Here is a 23,793-nt window from a genome sequence, read left to right on the forward strand (position 1 = left end):
TCAGTGCACCATACTCACATGAGGGTACCGATGCATTTAAACTCAAATGGTACCTGCCAGTGATCAGAGCGGTTGCTTGGGAAGACAAACTCCATAGAGTTTCGAAGACCTAGACAGGACAATATCCAACCATGAGAAACATCTTTCATTGCAGCATGAATTAAACTTGGGATAGAATGATGCTGTATATAAAGCTACAACTTATTACACGTCAACTCTCATTTCTCAAAAATAAGGTGTATTCGTGGTGATTGGAGAGGTAAGCTTTATACTACAGGCCTAAAGTGAATGACACTTTGTATTCATTTTTTGAAATTAAATCTGACTACAGAAATCTGTGACTCACAGTGGGCACATGTTTGCAATCAGTGCAGTCCTGAGAAGTGAAAAATATATGATATCAGAATATATAAAACAACCATGCCAGGTTTCCTACAGCACTGACAACTGCAACTTACAATAACGCTGATTACCATGACAGTAATCACGTAAAATCAATCTGCTTTGAGCATCTGTATTGTTGCTATGATAATTGCAGTTTTTGTGATTCAAAATTGCATTCCCTTTATGGACTCAGCCAAGAAGTAACCAATATGAGGGCATTTCCGTGAGTTGTGCGACATGACCACCAAAATTTTACCCGCATATTTCAGGACAACTGATAATCTTACTTTGTTAGCCATAGTTTGAAGTGTGTGAAACCAACTTTACCTTTAAGAAAAGTTCCCTTTTGTGCATTTTTATACCTTTTGAAACCAGAAAGCATTTTTTTACCTAAAAATCCCTAAAAATGCATGTTTGTTGCTCTTTGTGATTAATTTTTATATTTGAGGCTCAAATCAAACTTTGTTTGGTTTTACAAATCAAAAATATATTAATCTAGCAGTAAATAAAGTGGAGAGCTCGATATAAGATATTATTTCGGACACCAGCGTGCTCTTACATAGCTCGAGAAGCTGCTGTAACGTGAGTTACCGAAACATGAACTTTTTAACCTAGAAATTTTACTATGTCCAACTGAGACATGGTATTTTGGATTATCAAATAACTATGCAGCACACATCCAAGAAATATGATGGGACTTATAGTCTTTGCTTCAAATTCTCATAACAGAGGTCTTAAAATTGTAACGTGAGTTACCATGTAACATGAGTTACCACAATGTAACGTGAGTTACCGACATGATTTTTCTTTAATACCAAGAAATGATATGAAGGTTGTGATTGTAAGTAACCAATGAGTACATGATTGCTGAACTCTTGTATTAAGATTCTATTTCCAGTAGATTGTTATTCTCTTGGTCTCTCTATCACCAAACCAACTGGTCTACATGTACAATGTATTAATTACACATGTTCATCACATGTTAACTTCTGAAAGAAACTGTTCCATATTTACTATTTAATATTACAGTGCATGTATACTGATCTGTTACGAAAGTTGTTAAAAGACATTTCTTCTAAAGCTGGATGGAACTTGTTCCAGCAAATTATCAAAATTTTGTGATAACTATTAATAGCCTCCTGATTGGGATAATCACTGCATGATTACTCTTGAAAAGTTCTTGTTTTTGTAATTCAAGTGATTACTGTTTGACATGTCATAGTTTATACCTACCTGTATAGACCAAAGCCATTGTTTATGAGGCTGAAACATTTACATGTATGAACAGAATTTTAAGATTGGAGCTCACTTCCTGCTGTTTTTTCTGAGATTTTTGAGAACTGAACATTGTGAATTTGACACGCTTATGTGTTTTATACTATTATACTCTGAGGTTTTAGCTATATTGTTGCAAAATCCTACAATGAAACTTTTCCATGTTTACTGTAATTTACTTTACATGCTGATCTATTACCAAAAACTTGTTGAATGTGAACCTCATTATCAGACATTTTCTTTAAGAGCTGGACAGTCATGTACCTTAAAGCAAACTATCAACATTTTGCGATATTAACAGTTAGCCTCCTGATCACAAAATATTTACTATTCATGTTTTTCATTGGGATTTACTGCTTCAGTCTGCTTGATTACTCCAGAAAATACTGGTATACTTTTTACGTGTATGTACAATTTAAATAATGGCTACCATGGTACTTGACATTTCATAGACCAAAGCCATTGTTTTTTAAGGCTTAAACATTTATGAACATGTTTTATTAAACTGATCAATACTGGTAGCAGATAACTAAAATTTCTCTGCAGTTTCTGTAATTCAATTCTAATTTCTGTACCAGTTTAGTATAAGAATCTGTAAACAAATCAAACATACAAACAATCGATTATTGAGTAATTCAAACAATTATCAAATAATTGGAATATAAATTGCATTGTTTAAAAGTTAAAAGATTTATTGAAACATTCATTTCTGAACCTTTAAACTCTCCACAGACTACTTGTACAGGTCTCTAGTCTCGTGACTCAGTGTATTAAATGGAATAGTTTATGGATGACTTGTTTTATCTAGACAGCCTGAAATCCATTTAAATCTAGTAAAATAAAAAACAATCAAATCAAATTCTCAATTAAATCCTCAATTTCTGATGCATTTGTTAACTGGAAAAGAGTGTAATTTAATTAAATAGACTCTGTTTCATATCATTTTGTTGAATACAATTTTTGTCTCAGTACAAATGAAAGCTTGGAAAACGACTCAATTAAAAATGAAATTTATCTTCAAGTTGGTATTCTAAATGTAAAGTTTCCTGCCTTTTGGTAATCTCATGGATAAAATGGGATTAATTACTGTCAGATCAATGTTCAAATCAATTTAGATTCTCTATTCATGGAGTTTGTTTGTGAAAAAAGTTGTCTTGGTAAGTTTTCTTTGGATTATTAAGACAAAAATTTGTCTTGTGATCATGTGTACAAACTGTAACGTGAGTTACCGTAACGTGAGTTACTGCTTCACATGACGATACCTGGAGAATATAAGACAATTTGAATTTTTACCATACTCGGTGATGTATGTTGTTAGTCCATGACTTTGACACAATAGACTTTAAAGTCTCTCTGTTTCTTGTTTGAGGAAACTTTTGAATATAAGACATGCCAAATCTTTGCATGTCCAAATTATGTAACGTGAGTTACCGACATTTGTAGTGTTTTTTCTCATAGTTCTCATAAGAGTCTGTGGATGTAATGTTGCTGTGAGGTAGGATGGAGGTGCATGATACTCATTCACATATAGTAACTCATATCACTAATTAGGTTTTAAGGATATTGATCTCAACGACCTAATTTTGAGTTCAAAATGTAACGTGAGTTACCGTGGAAATGCCCATGAACATCATTTGCATATTCTTTGTTTTTTTATGTTTCATTGCAATGTGCACTCTATAGCACAAGTATACGAACGATCCATGTCAAATCAATGTCATTTTGATGCCCCCTTTTCACTACCAGTGTCTACCTGTGCCTTATAGATTTTTCATTTGATACTTGTTTAAAGTGTATGTTTCACTACAGTCAGTGTCTTGATCCCTTTTACACATACCTTCTTACCATTTGAAGTACATTTTACATTATGACAAATTTTTCATGGAAGAAGATTTGAAATACATTAAAAGTTGATTATTAATTTAACTACCATAGTACGTGATTTGTATAATTAATACGACAGACTGTTACTGCAAATAACTTGCTACACCAGTTCCATGAGACGTTGGAATGTGACTGGGTTAGACTGACTTGACATGCTGCCTGTGCTGCCAGAGCGAGATTGACGGAAAGACCTTCCCGAGAAGCTCCTGGATAGAAAGTCTTGACCGAGAGGTGGTGATGTACTGGGAGTATTGTTATCTGATAATCTTTCATTCACTGTCAGCATTTGTCTGATATAGAGAGACAAACATCAAAATAAAAAGAAAGACAAAGTTTCATCTATAAAGTTTACGTATCATTGTAACTTATATAGCAATGAAATGTATGTTGATGCTCGATTTCTTTCTGGTGGATTTTATGTTTGATGAATATAACATAGCATTACATTGTACTAATCCTACTTACTTTCAATTTCTTATATAGAGAATTTTTAAAGGTTATATGTAGTTATCATTGTTAAATCATCACTCTGAAATCAATTTTAATTGGGATTCATATGTTTTGTCTATTCTGCCATAATTTCTCTTTTTGTGGATATTACTACAAATTTTCCTTCTCTGACATATTTGGTTAGTTATTTTTCAAATTGCTATGGGATATACAAATTTGTCAGCTACTAGGAATGTAAACCTTACTGAAGCACAAAGAATGCTTTGGGCACACAACATATACAATGTATATTCATTGCTTGCAAAGGATACAAATAACTTCTGGGAAAAAAATAACAATTTGTAAATTCTGTGCAGTGGTCTCCACACTTTAAAAGATGATTAAAGGAAACATGACAAACAGATGTCCACTGAATCTCATTCTTCATAATGGTATTCTTTTCCTGGAAAGTGGTATTATTTCTAAGCTATCTAGCTAGTGCAGACTAAGAAGCAAACTTACGCCTCAAGCTTCTTCATGTGTGACAGAAGGGTGTCATGTGACTGCTCCAGGACGGTTAGTTTGTGATTCAGAACCTCTACTTGCATCTTTAGCTCTACATTCTCCTTCTGCAATTCCAGAACCTGATGGGAAATCAACATTTGTGACCTTGCATCACAAAACCAACAAAAAGCTGCACACCCCCATTTTATGTGAGAAATTAAAAATGTGAAATGGGTCAAGCTAGTCAATTCAACAGTTTTTAAACATATTTTTTGAAAGAGCAATTCTTCTTCTACATTATTCTTAAGTTGGGATCATTGAATGAATGCGAGATTGTGTTTTTTGCAGTTTTTTACAGAACACCTTTTGTAGAGTACTTTGATGAGGTAAATCTTATAGACCTGTCCCTTTTCATTTCTTGACTCATTGAAGACAAGTCCCGAGAAAACTCAGGCAGGTGTCTACGGGAAATGTGTGTTATAGCGAAATTTGTCCCTCCTCAGAGGGTTGAAAACCCCTGAAACACTCTTCACTTTCAGCTCTAGTAGCCTTTGAAGGGATGTTGCTACTGCATTGAAAGTTGGTACTAGTCATGAACAGAATGTGGTTATACACAATTGTGGTTATACACAATTTCATCGCTTCATTGTGGTTCTTATATATGGAGTTTTACTTCCTGCTCTTGTCCCATTCACTGCTCACAGCACAACGTGGTATGAGATTAAACACTATATTAAAACAGACTCTTACAGGTTCCCTGAAATACAAATGCATGTTGCTTTGTGTTGATTTATGATACCCTCAACATCACTTTTGCAGTGAAACAAATATGTAGTTCAAACATTTCATATATTTCTATCTAATTTTTTTTTCTGTTTTTCTTCTATTTTTCTTCAGATTACTTGGATACACCCACAAAAAATCCTTCCAAACCAATATTCCTGTTGTGACCTCATCTGTCAATCATTGCTTAAACCGGCTACCTGTTGAAATTTCTGAAACACAGCAAATCATACATCAATAGAAAGTTAAGAGCATGAACAATGTCAATATGGCATTTTAGATACCCGAAGGCTTTATCAGACGGAACCAAAAAGCTGTATACTTTTTGCTTCCCTGACCGAGAAACAGCCACGATTTCGGCTCCCTTTTGGATGACATCACCTGATGAATGAAGTATGACTGACAGCCCAGTGGCAAACTGCAAAACAAAGATAATAGCACACCCGAAGCTCCGCTCTCAACCATCTTTGCTGCGAAATACAGTACCTTGCACGATGTGCGTGCATGTTGGTGTTTGCACAGAAATCAACCCAAAGATCAGGCGGCCTTAAGAGGGCATTTTATCCTCACTGAATCAACTCTAGTGGAATGTCCAAGCCTAATTTATCCCTAAGCTACGTTTACCTCACCGATTTTACGAATTAATCCGAAAAAAATATCCTGTTGTCTTTTCTTGCACAGATCTCACATCTGCCTTTCAAAACCCTGTGAATCAACTGCTGTGGTGTGGCGCCGTGCATGGGCCTACACATAACCTATGCTGTATACAGCGCACGCAGTGACTGCTTGCACTGTGTAGCTTGTGTTGTAAGCATGGGAAGCAGTAACCGCAAAACATGTCACTGGTGGTTACCACAGCGCCCTGCGCGCACCGGGGGTTTGAACAGCGCTAGCTGTGTTCGTGTTTTTGAAGGCAGCTGTGAGATCTGTGCAAGACAAAGACTTTTTCGGAGTAATTGATAAAATCGGTAAGTCAAACATCAATTAGGTAGGCTTAGATGTTCAACTAGATGTGATTCAGTGAGGCTGAAATGCCCTTTTTAGGGTGTTTTGGCTAGTCAGTTCTGCATAGCAATTACGAGAAGATTGTCTCTATTGTTACTAGCTAGCTAGGCCTCCTCGCTTGGGAATTACCATAACGTACCGGGCAAGTAGGGCCTACTGGCACACAGTTTGGCCTACTATCGTTAGATAAGAAGCAACACGAAAAGAGACAGATACATCTAGAACTCTATTTAAGAAGATGACAAATGAATTCTGTATTCCAACCAAGAGTGGCGGAATCACCATTTAGGCCAGGATCTTTGGTATCACTCACATCGTCAGTAGAACAGGTCTAATGTTAAAGCTAACTTCAGTTCTAACATGTTAGATTGTGCAGGCAGCGTAAGCCGCGACCTGTCGCGAAGACAGAGTTCATATTGAGTGGCGCTTTCCCTCAAACGATTCCGTTCAAATTCATGTGAGTACAGATAATTGGAATAATTAAGTAATTAATTAATGCACAAGTAATTTAAGTACGTCCTGCGATAATGATGTAATTTTGTTCTACACCATTTGAGATGTCTACATGGATAAAGTAAGCCTTACATAAATGCCCGTTTGTCCAGCTGTCCCGTCTCGTCGGCCTCAACCCCAGCCTACTGAGGAGCAGGCTAATGCTGATACCTTAGCCAGGGCTCGACACTAACGGTGGCCCGGTGGCCCAGGGCCACCAAAAATGAAAGTCGGACCACCAAATTTCAAAAAAGGGCAAATTTGGTGGCCCGCCTCGGGCCACCGAAATTTTGTGAAAAGTGTCATTTATTTATGTTAAGATGTTGCAACCGATGTGCCTGTCAATGAATATTCATACTTAGTTTTGTTTGTTTTTTGTTTTTTTATTGTTCCATATTCCACATTTCAACAAATACATAAAACATAAACATCACAATACAAAAGCCTGGATGAATTGTCAAGTACAGCTTATAAGACAATAAAACATGTGAAATATGAGGAATCTACATCTATTGAAGCATTGCTTGTAGGGTGTAGATTCCCAGATGAGGATGTGAGATTATTTCTTACTTGGTATATGTAATTAAAGGAATGACAATTTGTGAATTGGAGAAATATAAACGCCGAAAAGTAAAAAGAAAAAGAAAAAACAAAGAAAACAATGTCCGCGGCACAAGACTTTCTTGAGAGTTGCATGATCACGTGAGCAAGGTACAAGTCAGATGCAGTATACAGTAGCAGAGATACCAAATGTGTACAAAGGAAGTTCAGGAGATAATACAGAAATCATGAGCGAGGAACATGTTACATAATCGATAATGTCAGTAATGTGAAGTATGAACAGAGAATGTCGAGGAGGATTGAAGAATAGCTATAGATATGAATTCAGAAAAACTAGTTTAGGTTTATGCTTAAATGAATAAAGAGACTGAGATTGGATTATTTCTCTATCCAACTCATTCCAAAATTCAGGTCCTGTAGTGGTTATTGTTTTTAAAGCAGATATGGTCCGTACAGGAGAAAGATGAAAAGAATCTTCTTGTCTAGTAGGGTAAGAATGAACTTCAGTATTTTTGACAAACATCGAAGAAAACACATCAGGGAGACCACCTGAGTTTAATTGATACATAAATGACCCGATATTGAAATGATATAAATCCTGAATCTTAAGTGTTCTACTGGAAAAGAATAAGACATTAGTGTGTTCCAAAAATGTAGCGAAGTTAACTATCAGTATAGCTCTTTTCTGTATCAATAATAAAGAATTAAGTCTAGTTGTACAGCAGTTTCCCCATGCCAGGATTCCATACCGGGTAACCTATATAAGGCAAAAATAGAGTAGAATACAATGAATGCAGAACATGTTTAGGAAAATACTGTTTTAACTTATACATAACACCTACATTTTTGATAGTAATTTACGCAAAGAATCAACATGAACTTTCCATGTCAACTTACAATCAATATAAAGACCACGGAATTGTATATATTCCACCTGGTTCAATTCCACGTCGTTTACGACCAACTTACCTGGTAAAATATTGATTATATTGCTAAAGACCATAAATTTTGTCTTGGTCAAATTCAGTGACAATTTATTAGCCTGAATCCACTTAGATACTGATTTTAATTCATTATCAATGGCATTCAGTAAAACATGAGGGTTTCGATTTGAATAAAAAATGCTGGTGTCATCGGCAAAAAGTAGAAAATAGAGCAGAGAGGACGAACTGCGAAGTATAAAGAATAAACAATAAAGGACCTAAAAGGGATCCTTGCGGTACCCCACAAGTTATAGGCTGTGAGCTGGACACATGGCCATTCAAACTAACAAATTGAGTTCTTCCAGTAAGGTAACTTCTAAACCACTCCACGGCCCTTCCATGAATCCCATAGTCCCACTTAGTCTTCACCATTTAGCAGTCAAATTTGTTTGAAGGATGGATGAAAAGGACTGAATGAGTGCTTGAGAGTGAGTGTTGCAAGTTTGTTGAGGTTTATTTATGAGTAGACATGTCCAGCTTCCAATTCTTACTATGATAAAACTTAAATATTTGACTTATCAAAAAAAAAAAAAAAAAAACCCCAGGAATTTTAATGTTTTTTATTGTTTTTTGGGGCCACCAAATTTTTCTTTCGGGCCACCAAAAATTTGAAATTGGTGATTTTGGTGGCCCCATCGGGCCACCAAATAGAAAAGTTAGTGTGGAGCCCTGCCTTAGCTTAGCCGGGCTGCGGCACCACCGTTTACTTCTGCCGCTAGCACACCGTCTTTCACATTCCCTAACTCCTCCAAATCTCCATCATATTTGTCGCTGTCATCACTCCTGGTTTCAAGATTACTCTTGTCTTCATCCTCATCGACTTCAAAACTGATGTCGAGATCGTCTAAAGCCATTTTGCATCAATAAAAGTATCAGATTGCTTGATCTTCATTCACCATGACTGAAAATGCACGCAAACTCATATAATACAAACAGCCGGCGCGTTTATGCCAGGGGAATGTGTCATTCATCGCGTGACGTCATCAAGTAAGCGGCTGAATTCTAGACGAATTCCGAGGCCGTGAGTGAGGGGAAATTGACCCATTTTGCAGCTTAAGACTAAAAAATATAAAAAATCGTATTTAGTATTACTTCTTGTCTTGATTTATAACACAATTGCCCTGATAAAAGTCAACAGGTAGTGGGTTTAAGTACTAAGGCCAAGTAAAAAAAGAAAGTAGTTTCTCGTCCAGGTTTTTTGAGCAAGGCGATGAGGGAGGTCCTTACTATTTGATATCTTACTATTTTTTCGAGGATTGTCAAAATGAAAGTAATATGTGTTTATATGTGTGATATAAACCACTTATCATTTGAGTGATGCACTATTTAATACCAAATCTGTATTTATTGCTGTTTATGCATGACAAGTATACCAATTTTACACTGTGACTGTATTCAGTCATATCAAGGGTATGGAAAAAAAACATGTTTTTTTAACATAAAATATACACATTTGTGCATCACTTGTTGAACCTATGAATCCAACCATTATCTCTGGAAATGCATAGCATTATTTTTGCCTTTCAACACAACACAAACTTACCGAGTTAGATCTTTTCTCATATAATGAAAACTTATTCGCTCAAGGATTTAAAATGCCGCAGACAGTAGGCCTACTGCCAATTGTCAACCCTGTGAAACAACCACCTGATTTCCTTTTTACTGAAAGACAGAATACGAACCAGTTGAATACTATATTCACTATTTAAAGCCGTTCGCTGTGCACACGTGCGCTTGAGATTGGTTCTCTCCATCACTCCACGATTTTTTTTTCCAGCTTCAGAACGCATGCTATTACACTGTAGTATGCTGGCTGGCAGGTCTCCTCTACTACAGGGAAACCCCATTATAACGAGTTCGGTTATAACGAGGAACCGCTTATAACGAGGTGATCGCGTCAGTTCCGTTTTCCTTTGCGTGTAATGGCAGAACGAATCGGTTATAACGAGATTCCGGTTATAACAAGGAAAATTTCGGTAAATCATGATAAAGAAAAACATGAGCAATTTGATCGGATATAACGAGGTTCCATTTCTTGACCAAATTGCCGCTTTCAAACACACAACAAATGAAACATTGGAAACCAAAATCTCGCTATCCACGTCTTTTCCCGTTTTGCAGAGTACCGTTCCTTCCATGTTTTCTTCTTAATCACGCGATAAGACACAGGAACACCTTCCGATGTTCCTATTAATTAAACATAATCATTCGGTTTTCTTTTTCGCGGGAAACGCGTGCTTGATATGAGGTCAGGCCACAGCGCAACGAGAAAAAAATATATAACGCATTCAAAAACTTTTCATGTATAGCGACAATAAAATTTGACCAAAAAGGGACAATTGGAATGCGTGTGCAACTCATCATTATATCCTTTCCAATTTTAGTTCCGACTTCCAGTTCTTTTGCTGGTTTTGAGCAAATATGAGTGTGGATGATTAAAGCCGAAATAATAAAATCATCTCCCCGATCCCGCCGGGTGACAGTAGCGTTAAAATAGTTGAGTAACGCATGTTAACCTATACTTAATCGGTGTTCAGAAAAAGAAGCAAACGCATTTATTAGTTTGAACAGATCTGGATTTGTTCATTATCATTGAACAAATGATAATTTAAATATGAGTGTGTATGATCAAAGCAGAAATAATTAGTGAAATCATCGCGATCCTGCCAGGTGACAGTAGAGTAAAAATAGTTGAATAACGCATGTTAACCTACTTAATCGGTGCTCGGAAAAAGAAACAAACGCATGTATTAGTTTGAATGGATCTGGATGTGTTCATTATCATTTAACGAATGATAATTTAAATATGAGTGTGTATGATTAAAGCCGAAATAATGAATGAAATCATCGCGATCTCGCCGGGTGACAGTAGCGTATTGTTGAATAACGCATGTTATACTAATCGGTGCTCGGAAATAGAAACAAACGCATTCAACAGTTCAAGAACGGATGTACAAAACGCGAAGAGATTTTCGGAAGAAAATAAAGAACGCATTTTTAATCCCTTCGAGCGCAACGATCATACATTGTATAAAATTACAGCCAAATGATTCATGAAATTATCGAATTCCCACTGGGCACCAACAGCGTAAAATACCTCGCAAGTTAGCGGTAAACAACGCACGTAATCTGAAATCATCGCGATCTCGCCAGGTGACAGTAGCGTAAAAAAAAGTTGAATGACGCATGTTAACCTAAATCAGAAAAAGAAACAAATGCATTTATTAGATTGAATAGATCTGGTACAGATTTGCGTAAACAGGATGACAACCTCCCACATTCAATCCTGTCACATATTTTCAAGAACGGTCGTACAAAACGCGAAGAGATTTTTGGAAGAAAATAAAGAACGCATTTTTAATCCATTTGGGCGCAACGATCATACTGTACATGTGTACAAGATTACAGCCGAAATGATTCATGAAATCATCGCATTCCCGCTGGGCACCAACAGCGTAAAAATACCTAGCAAGTTACGGTAAACAAGGCCTGTATGTTACTCTACAGTATATATTTGCCCCCATATTTGCGCTGGTGTTTAGAAAAAGCTTAACAAACAAGAAGTACAATAAAGAATTAACTTATCATTACAGCCTCTATTTCTTCGTCTAATTCACAAATAATCTCCCTTTATTCTCTCAATAATAACGCTCAATAATTGTGTAATAACAACGCAAAGGATATGTTTAAGTTTCATGGATGGGTATATGACGTCATGCTTATGTTTTTCTTTGCTTTTAATGAGTATGGTTATAACGAGGTACCGGTTATAACGAGGTAATATCGCCGGTCCCACGGATCTCGTAATAACGGGGTTTGTGGTTACATTGCGCAATCAATCTACAGAGATGCCAAGTTCAAAAAACTTTTATGCGTGAGATTTTTATGACTCGGCGTCTCGGCGCTCGCGCGCATGCGCACGCGAACGAGGAGGGTGTCCCCCTCCCATGATAAGGAGCTTTTTTAAATTATTAGCTCTTAATGATGTGATCGGGTGCATACTTAAGAGACTATTTTTCACTAATCTTGAAAGGCAAAAGGGAAATATACCTTCAATTGCAACTATCACTCTAATCCTTTGAGCTATGCTCCTTATTTTTGGCCCAAATTGCAGACTTCACCAGATGCGTGAGAAAAATGGGTGCCATGCGTGAGATCGTGAGACAGACCCTAAATGCTTGAGTCTCACGCAGAATGTGTGAGACTTGGTAGCTCTGAATCTAGCAGCACATGAAGCGGGCAACAGCACGAGAGAAATGTACAGAAGGTGCTCAACGTCCTGTCTACCATGTCTACATCACGACGTACCGAGTGCGCTATACATCACAGCCCAGGCCCGCCCATCCAACTACAGTTCAACTGCTTTGTGGGTCATTCCTTCTTGCCGAGCTCGCAGTGTGAAATGCATGCGTTATTACATACGCGCTACAGAAGCTACAGCTGTACTACAGCTAAGTAGAGGACGCAAGGCGTAGCCTAATTAGAAATAAGACATCACGATTGGTAGGTGAATATTGTTGATTTTTTTTTCGGCGGCCGAAAAAATAGTAAATATCAAAAAAGTCGATGTGGCAACTGAAAATCGATGCGGGTGGGGAGCGGGCTGGGACGAGAATTATGAATTTCTTGGTATTTTCAGCGCCATTTTGAAAATAGTAAATAGTAAAAAAATCGATGCGGCGGCCAAAATCGATGCACGCGAGGACGAGAAACTGGTTTCTTTTTTTACTTGGCCTAATACGTTCAACAAAAGACATTGGAATGCACCTTCCCCTCGACTCAGCATAACTTGCATGTTCCCTTGCCATGTCTTTTGTTAGTCACATTAATATCACAGAAACATGCAAGTTAAGCTACCATGACAATACCTCATCTAAGTGTTCTTTGCAAAAGGAAGATCTAGAGATGATATAAGCCCAACTCACCACAGACGGGATGTTTTCTGCTGGTATCTGACAGCTGCAGGTCTTACTGTGTTCCTCTGCTTTCTGCTTCGTTCCTCTGAATGTGCAGCCTGAAATCATCAAACAAGCAGTGTGAGATTGTTTCTCAATCATGACTCAAAAGATTTCTTTTTAACTATGTAGCTTTCTCAATATTTGTAAAATCAAAGTTATTGGCAGAAAATTGTGGTCCCACAGGTAAAAAACAAACAAACAAACAAACAAAACAAAACAAAACAGGCATGAGAAACATATTTATATGTAATGAGTTCACATTCTAATACACACGTAATGATATTCCAATACATTATACTTTGCTCAAGTTATCTAGACAAATGTTCATGGAAACAGATTCAATATTTTTTTTTCTTTGATCTTGACTCTTGAGAATACATAGAATTAACACAACATGATCATTTGTGTGCCAAAATAGTGATATTCCTGGCGAGTTGATCCGATCACTACATTTTTTGTAGAGCGAGGAGTGGACTTACACAAAAGCCAATGCTGATTTCAAGTGGGTTTGCTATTCATTTGAAATTATTTGCAGCGAAAGTTCATAAAATGGAGGGCAGGTTTAGTATTCATTCGAATTACAAATTATGAAATTTGTTATTAGTTTTCTAGCTAAATTTTTAGAATTTGAATCAGTATCAAAGGTTCTATGGCATTGTAATGGTCATTCATCAAAACATGATTCTCTTTCTACCATAACGTGATTCAGACACCAATCAGAATTAACATTATTAATTCAAACATAAATTTTAGGCATTTAGACAAATTTCGGGGGGGGGGGGGGGAATCAATTTTTCAACAATTACCATTTTGTAGACCTTGTACCTGAATTATCTTCACTACAACTACAGAAGTAAGCATGTGCCATATTTCTAGCAGGTCTGGTAGTTGCAATGAACTGAAACACTGAAATTTTGTAATCCTATTTCAAGCTTCGCTAGATGCATTTTTCATAGTCAATCCTTGCTCCCAATGACACAAAATCACCTCCAATTTTCAGCTGTGAGGTTTCTGAGGCAACACTGATGTAATCCTAAATGATCTACCAGTAGTAAAAAAAAAACAAAAACAAAAACAAAACAAAACAAAACAAAACAAACAAACAGACAAACAAACAAACCTGGTCAGGATTGGTGGAACATTTGATACCTTTACCACTATTACTCTAACTCAAATGTATGAGAATCTAACACCAAATCATTACTCATTTGTCTATGTGATGGTCACAGAGTGAAGTGTGTCTCACCCCAAGGTGAAAGTAGACTGTGGTTAAAGCCACCAAGAACCAGAAAGTGGTAGACACCTCGTCTGAAGATTTGAGGTCACATGACTCATAACCAAATCATCCTTGCAGACAGCGTAGCAAAATTTCAGGTTATGATTTGAACTAACCTTACCACCTTAAGTGAGAGATTTCTTTACCTTGATCCTGATAGGGACATGGATACTGTGTGCATTCCTGGAGGTGACTTTCCAATGCCTTTCTCCTGTGCTTCCCACAGAGGGTGCTGTTTGGACAGTCTACCTTGATGTAGCTACAGGTCTCATCATGGCTATTCAGCGATGCAAGAGAAATAATTTCTGGGCAGCCTGTCTCATCTTCGATGACATCATTGCGAGAGTCTAGCCTCTTGATGCCACACTTGCAGAAGATTTGTAGTTCATCTATCTGGGATTCAATGGACCTGGAAATGAGAGGAATTTGTCAAAGATCACTGATGAATCATTTCATTCCATTTTCTATAAGGCAGCCTTTCTATAAACCACTAGACCACTTAGAGACAGCTGGCCCATAGTCCCATATATATTGTATAATCTAACATCTAGCCATCATTCTAGAAAAGCCCAGACAAGACTGTAGTATCGGTAAACAACAGAATTCATTAACTAGCTACAAAACTGCATACTGGCATGTAACTATACACAGCCCAGTCGCTGTACATGGTACGTCGCGACAGGGCTGTACGAGCGCGACCACCAACCACTAGGAGAGCGACGTAATCGTATCACGATAGCTTTGACTTTTGATACTTACGATCATTTTTGTCACCTCAAACTCATCGAGTATACTCTTCAATATTTACTCTACATCTGATGCTATCAGTATTCAAATGTACGTAATGAAACTTACCGAAATTGATCATCATATCCAGCATGTCCACACCGTACACAATCTTTCACGCCAGGCCAAGTTTAGATATCGGGTGGTCACGTGATGTGAATGCCCTTTCAAAAGGTCGCGCTGTCGACCGTGCTGCTACACTCAAGCAGCGTACGCACGGTTACTAGTATACAGCATAATGTACTGGGCTTGGCGGCGGCTGGCGTCTGGTCGGGCGAGGAGCATTGAGCTCAATACCACGGTTATTGTGTAGCAGACGCCAAGGTTTGTTCGACACTTTTCAACGCACACGCGCTCGCTCTGGAGCACATCCGGTCACGCATGCGTATAAGTCAAGGCGCCATTTTGAATCCTGCAACGACGAAGCCCGACGGTCAGGAATTGCGCCAGAAAGTGTCATTTATTAATTGTTCCACGGACTTATCGCAAGTGGTCTCCGTGGACCCAGTGTGGCGAACTATTCTTCTGTAATAGAAACATGCATTTAACATGAGTAAAGTATTCTGTTTAAAGGAGAAAAGTATACATGTTCCTAAGTTTTGTAGTTGTGTTGAGGTTCCTCACTTCGAGGCTGCATGCCGTGCTCGTCAGACGCTGTTTTCGCATAGCGTAATCTTAACAGTGTCTGGTCGGGCTAACTGGCATGCTTCATTTTCACACAACACAGCCAGGGTCTGCAAATCACTTTATGGTGGAGAAAATTGTGCCATTAAACCAAAGAAGCTCCAAACTTCAGCTTCAGCACAGCAAATGAAAATTCAATGACATTATAAAACTAATTTAGATAAGAAACAAAGCTCCTTCACCTTGCTTGGACTTGAGTCTCGGGTTTTACGCGACTGTCTTCACAAAACTTTTCTTGGTCCTTGTCATGATCACGACAAAGAGTGACAAAAATAAGACAGGTCTAAAAATATTTAGATCGTTCAGATTGCATCTTGGATTGTTAATGCCTCAATGTAGGCCTAAACGATATAGAGTTCCCACCACCGTATGACCCACGGGCTATGCATGTACCACTGCACTTGTCAACGAACCTGTTCGGGACACTCCGTGTACCTCGCAGCGTCTTCTGGTCAACAGGACATTCGGGGAGATAAGCCAGCCCTTCCGCGTTGACTTGCAGGCATAATTTGCAAAATGTGTGGCCGCATTCCACGCTGATTACGGGTTCAAATAGCAAGTTTTTGCAAACTGGACAGAGCAAATGCAGAGACGGTTCCTCGACAAATACGGCTTTGGTTGTCATCATGTTAATCATCTCTACGTCAAATTCTACAGCAACATGATTAGATCATCAAGAATTGATGCTGTTTGATCCATCAAGAGCTGTCGAGTGTATCAAGTGGTATCACTTATGAAGCAGCAGTGTGCAGTGCACATGTGCGCGATGTGGGTCTGAATGTGTATGATGGGACTGATACTGGTAGCCGAATGCTTTTCACCACCGTGTACCCGGAAGTATCAAGTATCGCGTCCGTGTATTGTGCTAGTACGCAAAGATGAGATTACGAGTAGATTGAATGACGAGGCGAGTTACTTGGTAGCACAGGAGGTGAGAGCACAAACACAAAGTTCTGTGGGTGAGAGTCACCTCCCTGGTTAGCATGACTTGACCGCTGATACCATGGAGATACTGTACATTCAGCTCCATGTTGATACAGGGGGGGGGGGGGCATTTCATGAAGGAACTTGTCGGATAAAATGTCCGACAAGTCAATTATATCCGACAAGTTCAGAGAAATCATCCAATCTGACTAAAGAATTTCTCTGAACTTGTCGGATATAATTGACTTGTCAGATACTTTATCCGACAAGTTCCTTCATGAAAGGCCCCCCCTGAACCCCCGGATATCGTGCACGCACGCTGCCCAGTGATTGGTACAAAAGAATGGTGATGTCAAGGGTTTTCCCCTTGGCATAACTCTCCCGAAATCAACCGTTACCCCAAGTCGGTTTTTCTTTTTTGGTATTGACGACAATTTTTATTACTTTGATTGAGTTATTCTAAATAACTCTTTCAGGTTGTAAACAAGCTTCTTGGCAGAAAACAAAAATCCCCTCTACCTGAGCATGATTCTGACAAAGAGTTGGCTAACGAGTTTAATCGGTTTTTCTTTGATAAGATAGCGAATATACGCTTATCCTTATACCATGTGTCAGTGTGGTTAAAAGTGAAGCTGAAGTTGCAACTACTTCAAAATTAGACTCACTAAATCCAACGTCTGTAACTGAGGTTAAGAATATGATTATGAAGTCTCCAAATAAGTCATGTGAATTAGACCCTTTTTGTACGGATCTGATAAAAAAAATGTGTATCAGTGACTGCCCCTGCCATTACGAGCATAATAAATGGCAGTTTTGCAGCAGGTGTTGTGCCAAATGAATTGAAAACAGCGGTGATATTTCCAACCCTCAAAAGACCTCATTTAGATAAGAACATGTTAAACAATTATCGACCAATTTCAAACCTGCCATTTGTTAGCAAAGTTATGGAACGTGTTTCCTTTTCACGCCTACGAGACTACTTGCAGGAGAATGATTTTCTTGATAGCCACCAATCAGCGTATCGCCCTGATCATAGTGTAGAGACATTACTTACTGACCTAACTGATCAATGTTTGAGACAAATGGATGCTGGGAATATCACTGCTGTTGTTTTACTTGATATGTCGGCAGCTTTTGATACTGTTGACCATTCCATTCTCACCCAGACTCTCAGATCTGTTGGTGTCACAGGACTTGCATTAGAGTGGTTTCAATCTTACCTTGCCAGCCGTTCACAATATGTCAAGATCAATGACAGTAACTCTGATCCGGCTGCACTTACTTGCGGAGTCCCGCAAGGGTCTGTAGGTGGACCACTTCTATTCTCACTATATCTTTCAAGGATTAGACACATTTTTGAAAGACACGACATTCAGTATCACTGTTATGCAGATGATATACAAATATTTGTATCCTTTTCACCAACCAGGACTGAACTCACTGAAGCTGTAAAACGATTGGAATTATGTATTGATGATGTTAAGGCATGGATGGAAAGAAATGGTCTCAAATTTAATGACAGTAAGTCAGAATTTATTCTGATAGGATCCAAACAGATGTTGTCTAAGGTGAATTCTGATACATGTTTTGTTAGAATCGGCAATAGTAATATCAAGCCTTCGAACAAAGTTCGTAATCTTGGTGTTGTTTATGATGCAAATCTGACATTCAAAGACCACATTTCATATGTATCCCAATCTGTAAGATTTCATTTGCGTAACCTGGGCTCAATTCGGAGATATTTAACTAGATCAGCAGCAGAAAAACTGATGCATGCTCTTATTTCGTCTCGTCTAGATTTCTGCAATTCTCTGTTTTGCAGTCTTCCACAAAAAGAACTCAGTAAACTGCAACGTCTTCAGAATTGTGCCGCTAGATTACTTACTTTCAAGAAGAAAACTGTGCATACTACCCCAATACTTCGGTCCCTACATTGGCTTCCTGTTGAAAAACGTATTAACTTCAAGATTCTTCTTCTTGTTTACCGTACATTGCGCAAATTTGCCCCTGTCTACCTTCAAAATACTCTTCATCTTCACCAACCACCACGTAATCTACGTTCATCAAACTCGCTAAAATTACAGGTACCTCGAATCAAGCATAATTGGGGGGATCGGGCTTTTTCATATTATATGGGCCCAAAACTATGGAATGGCCTACCAAAATCTCTTAGAGAAGCATCTTCCATTGATAGTTTCAAAAAGAATCTCAAGACGTATATTTTTAATTTAAATTGACAATATTGTATGCCTGTATGTAATGTATGTGTACGTATATATTGTTTGTTGGTTTATTGTCTTATTATTTTCTGTGATACTGATGTAACGTGACACAATATGTACTCTGTTCTATAGCGCCTTGAGTATCTTTTTTAGGTAGAAATGTGCGCTCTACAAGAGTCTCACTATTATTATTATTATTATTAAATCTTTGTATATTGAAAGGATCAGGAGTTGTGGAATGGGAGGGGGGGTTACCAATTACCTTGACCTTGGATCCAGGGTGCTCTAGGTGCGCACCCCTCCAAGCCAAAGAGGGCGCTGTAGGGTGAGGACGTGTTCTGGCGAAGCTCTGCAAAAACCAAGCTAAAATCGGCGAAAATCAGCGGTCATCAGCCGACATCGACGGAAATCAAACCAACCAGGAGTCACGCAAGTACCTAACATAAGTCGTAGTAGATATTGTTTGTTGTGGCAAGGGTGTGGGGGCCCAATAACCCAAGATTTTATGTGAGATACAACTTGTCATACTGAGTGAATGTACTACACATAGCATGTCTTAAGAAGGTACATGGCTGCCACATACACTGGTACACATACAGCAGCCAGCAAAATGTCAATGGCCAGTATGAGCACGGATGAACGAGTGACTGATGTGAGCAAACAAAAACTACCAGATGAAAGAATGTCACTGAAATTCACATTGAGACAGTATGATGGAGGACTTATACCACATGAAGATAGCAGAAGTGTAAAATCAAAACAAAATATGCATGAATGTCATGATGAAGAGCACATGCAGTCTGACAGTTACCAATATGGAGAAATTGAAAACAAGGTGGATGATCATGATGATGAAGAGTCTGTAACATGTGGCAAGTGTGACCAAGTTATTGACTGCAAGCCAGGTCAGAGTAGTCCAGATGCAGTTGTATGTGATATATGTTTGTCATACTACCACCAGTCCTGTGGGGGCCTCTCCGACGATCTGTTTGCAATACTGAATAAATATGGCATGCAAGGCTCACATGATATACCATGGCATTGCAAGACATGTAAAAGGTATGCCAAAGCACTACTTGGAGAAATGGTTGATCTGCGTAAACGACATAATAACCTCGAAGCTGAAGTCAAACAGATCAAAGACAGACTGAGAGTTATCGAAACAAACAGCAGAGATGCTACCCCTGCCGCCGAAAGACAAGACTTGCACAGAACAGTCAGAGAAGTTTTGGAACAAGAAAAAAGACAGCTTAACGTTGTTGTAAGCAACCTACCTGAAGTCACAAACACCAGCACCCCACGTACAACATTGAAAGCAGTAAAGGACCTGTTTCAAGCCAAGCTCAAGGTGAATCCAAACGACATTGATAGAGCTGATAAAATCCCAACCGATAAAGGAAATTTTGTGAAAGTCCAGATGAAAACCAAAGCGGCGAAGAAACAAGCGCTATTCAACGCCAAGAACCTACATGATGACCCGGTGTACAAAGACATCTACCTCAAACCAGACCTCACCTATGAACAGAGAAGGAGAAACGCAGACCTGCGGCAAGAACTGAGGCATCGCAAAGAGCAAGGGGAAAAAAACTTGAAAATTGTGAGGGGGAAAATAGTCAAGACCAGACCTCCCCCCTTGCTAGAGAAATAACTACCACTACATCCCCCATTGGCACAATGCACGATGTAAATACAGCACAAATGCACCAGTCACATGTGTTTATGCAACAGCCAGAACGTGAGGGGACAGGTAGCCTTACTGCACAGTTTCAGGATGGAAACTTTTTTAGTCTCAGTGGCCAAGGAACTGGAATGGAAAATCACCAACCAGCGGACCGCAGTGAAGATGTACATGTAAGATGGGCTCAGAACGGTTCTAAAGCATTTAGAGATAGCAACAACCAATCAGCAACACTGCCAACTAAGTCATGGAAGGAGAATTACCCAAGTAAAAGCAAAAAACTCAAGTGTGCATTCACCAATGCACAAAGTCTAGTCAACAAAATAGATGATTTGCAGTGCTACGTCGATGAAGAGGCGCCAGATGTAATAGGTATAGTTGAGACATGGCTCAACAGTGATGTAAGTAACGCTGAAGTACACATCCCAGGTTACCAAGTTACTCGCCGTGACAGAACCAGCAAGGCTCATGGAGGTGTAATTATGTACACAAGAGACAATATAGAGGTACACCCACGTGATTGTGATCCAGTACTGGCTGAATACGAAGATGCGTTATGGTGTGACATCTCGTGTCAAGGAACTGAACTCAACCTCCTACTAGGTATTGTCTACAGAAGCCCCAACAACACAGATGATCAAAATGACTGCCTAAATAGAATACTCCTGAAGCTAGGCGATGAGCAAAAGGATGTCATGATTATTGGTGATCTCAACTACAGAGAAATCAATTGGGAAAGCACACAAGCCAGGTCTGGTAGAGCAGAAGCCTTTCTCGATGTTATACAGGACAACTTGTGGACACAACATGTGACAGAACCCACGAGAGAAGATTCTCTACTTGACCTGGTCATCACCTCTAACCCCGACGTGATTGACGAAGTGTTAGTACAGGCGCACTTGGGATCCAGTGACCATTGTATGTTGAGATGGGACCTGAATTACCTAATTGTGCCTGAGGAATCAGTGCCAAAGAGAGATTATAAGAAAGCCAACTTCGACAAAATCAAAGCCAATCTATCCAAGAAGAAATGGAATGAGGAATTCAGAGACTGCACAGCCGAACAAGCATGGACATCCTTAAGAGAGGAAATTCAACTCCTCATACAGAGGAACGTACCTATTAAGCAGGAAAACAAGAGGAAAAAGAAAGCGATCTGGCTAACAAGAAGAGCTCAGAAAGCTGTGCGCCGCAAACAGAGAGCTTGGAGAAAGTACAAACAGGCTAAAACTACTAAGAGCAAAGAACACTACAGGAAGTGCCAAAAGGAAGCCAAATATGAAGTGAGGAAAGCCAAACGTGACTTTGAAAGGAAACTTGCCGAAAACATAAAAGAGGACTCCAAAAGTTTTTATGCCTATGTGAGATCAAAACAAAAGGTAAAAGATTCCATTGGCCCTCTGAAAAACAAATCAGGTGACACTATTCCACCAGGACAGGAAACCGCCAACACCCTCAACAAATTCTTTGCATCAGTGTTTACTGTGGAAAGAGATGAAACACCCGAGCCTGAACAAATATACAAGGGACCTGATAATGATAGACTAGTAGACCTGGAGGTTACAGAGGAAGATGTAAAGAGAAGATTACAGGAGCTTGACCCATCAAAATCTGCGGGACCAGATGGTATTCACCCTTACATACTGAGATCCCTAGCAGACGAACTGAGTGAACCGATTGCCTGGATCTGCAACAAGTCCCTCGAAGAAGGAGTAGTCCCTGAAGACTGGAGGGTTGCCCACATCATACCCATCTTCAAAAAGGGATCAAGGTCAGATCCAGGAAACTACAGACCCATAAGCCTTACCTCTGTAATTGGCAAAGTCTTGGAAAGCATTATCAAAGATCGTATCACACGACATCTAGAACAGCAAAATCTGATCCACAGGTCACAACATGGGTTCAGGAAACGAAAATCTTGCCTAACAAATCTTCTCGAACACCTCGAAGTCCTAACCAGGCTCGTTGATGACGGAATCCCAGTAGATGTGGTGTACTTAGACCTAGCCAAAGCGTTCGACACAGTACCCCACAACAGACTAATTGCCAAGATCAAAGCTCATGGGATCGATGGAAAGGTGCTCGCCTGGATCAAGGCGTGGCTAACTGGAAGGAAACAGAAGGTTACTACGCAAGGAGCTGAGTCGGACTGGGAAAGTGTAACAAGTTCCGTCGTTCAAGGCTCAGTGTTGGGACCACTCTGCTTCCTTATGTACATGAATGACATACCATGTGGTATGGGTGATAACTCATTCATTAGTATGTTTGCCGACGACACTAAGATAGCACACCCTGTAGGAACAGAAGAGGATATCGAGAACATGCAAAAAGACATCGACAATCTCCACTCATGGGCTGGAAGGTGGCAAATGAGGTATAATGCTGACAAGTGTGGAGTGATGCATGTGGGATACCACAACCCACATCACACCTACCACATGGGGAATGACACATTAAGAGTAACACCAGAGGAAAAAGACCTGGGAGTGCTGATACACCAATCCCTCAAAGTCTCAACCCAGTGTGCAGCAGCCGCAAAGAAAGCAAACAGAGTCCTGGGAATGATCAAAAGAAGCTTTCAATACAGAAGTCGAGAAGTTATCCTAAAACTCTACAAATCACTTGTAAGACCACACTTGGATTACTGTATGCAGGCCTGGTGTCCATACCTAGAGAAAGACAAGAAAACACTGGAGAAAGTGCAGGCTAGGGCCACTAAACTCATCCCCAACCTAAAAGATCTACCTTATGAAATCAGACTCAGAAGACTCAACCTCACCTCTCTGGAAGTCAGAAGGAAGAGGGGCGACCTCATTCAAGCGTACCGCATCATAACACAGTTAGACAACATCGACCCAAATTCCATCTTCCAGAGAACAATATATCAAGGTACCCGAGGGCATTCCCAGAAACTTGCAAAGACACGTCCTAGACTGGACGTAAGAAAACACTTCTACAGCCAACG

General features: G+C 39.2%; 1 protein-coding gene across 3 annotated transcripts in view; it reads right to left on the minus strand.

Moving 5' to 3' along the window:
* Positions 1-16,707, minus strand: part of LOC140233449 (uncharacterized) — a 31,774-nt gene extending 15,067 nt beyond the window's left edge. For all 3 annotated transcript variants that reach the window (XR_011901539.1, XM_072313565.1, XM_072313566.1), the window contains exons 1-6: positions 16,418-16,707; positions 14,681-14,943; positions 13,226-13,314; positions 4,495-4,616; positions 3,691-3,833; positions 19-109 (exon numbers count right to left, since the gene is read on the minus strand). Coding sequence is in view for 2 of the 3 variants with exons in the window: in XM_072313565.1 (XP_072169666.1) it covers positions 19-109; positions 3,691-3,833; positions 4,495-4,616; positions 13,226-13,314; positions 14,681-14,943; positions 16,418-16,641 (932 nt within the window). In the remaining variant the exon portion in view is untranslated. The remainder of the gene's footprint in view (positions 1-18; positions 110-3,690; positions 3,834-4,494; positions 4,617-13,225; positions 13,315-14,680; positions 14,944-16,417) is intronic.
* Between the last annotated feature and the right edge of the window lie 7,086 nt (positions 16,708-23,793).

Source organism: Diadema setosum, chromosome 9 (assembly GCF_964275005.1).
Source record: "Diadema setosum chromosome 9, eeDiaSeto1, whole genome shotgun sequence".
Lineage (NCBI taxonomy): Eukaryota > Metazoa > Echinodermata > Echinoidea > Diadematoida > Diadematidae > Diadema > Diadema setosum.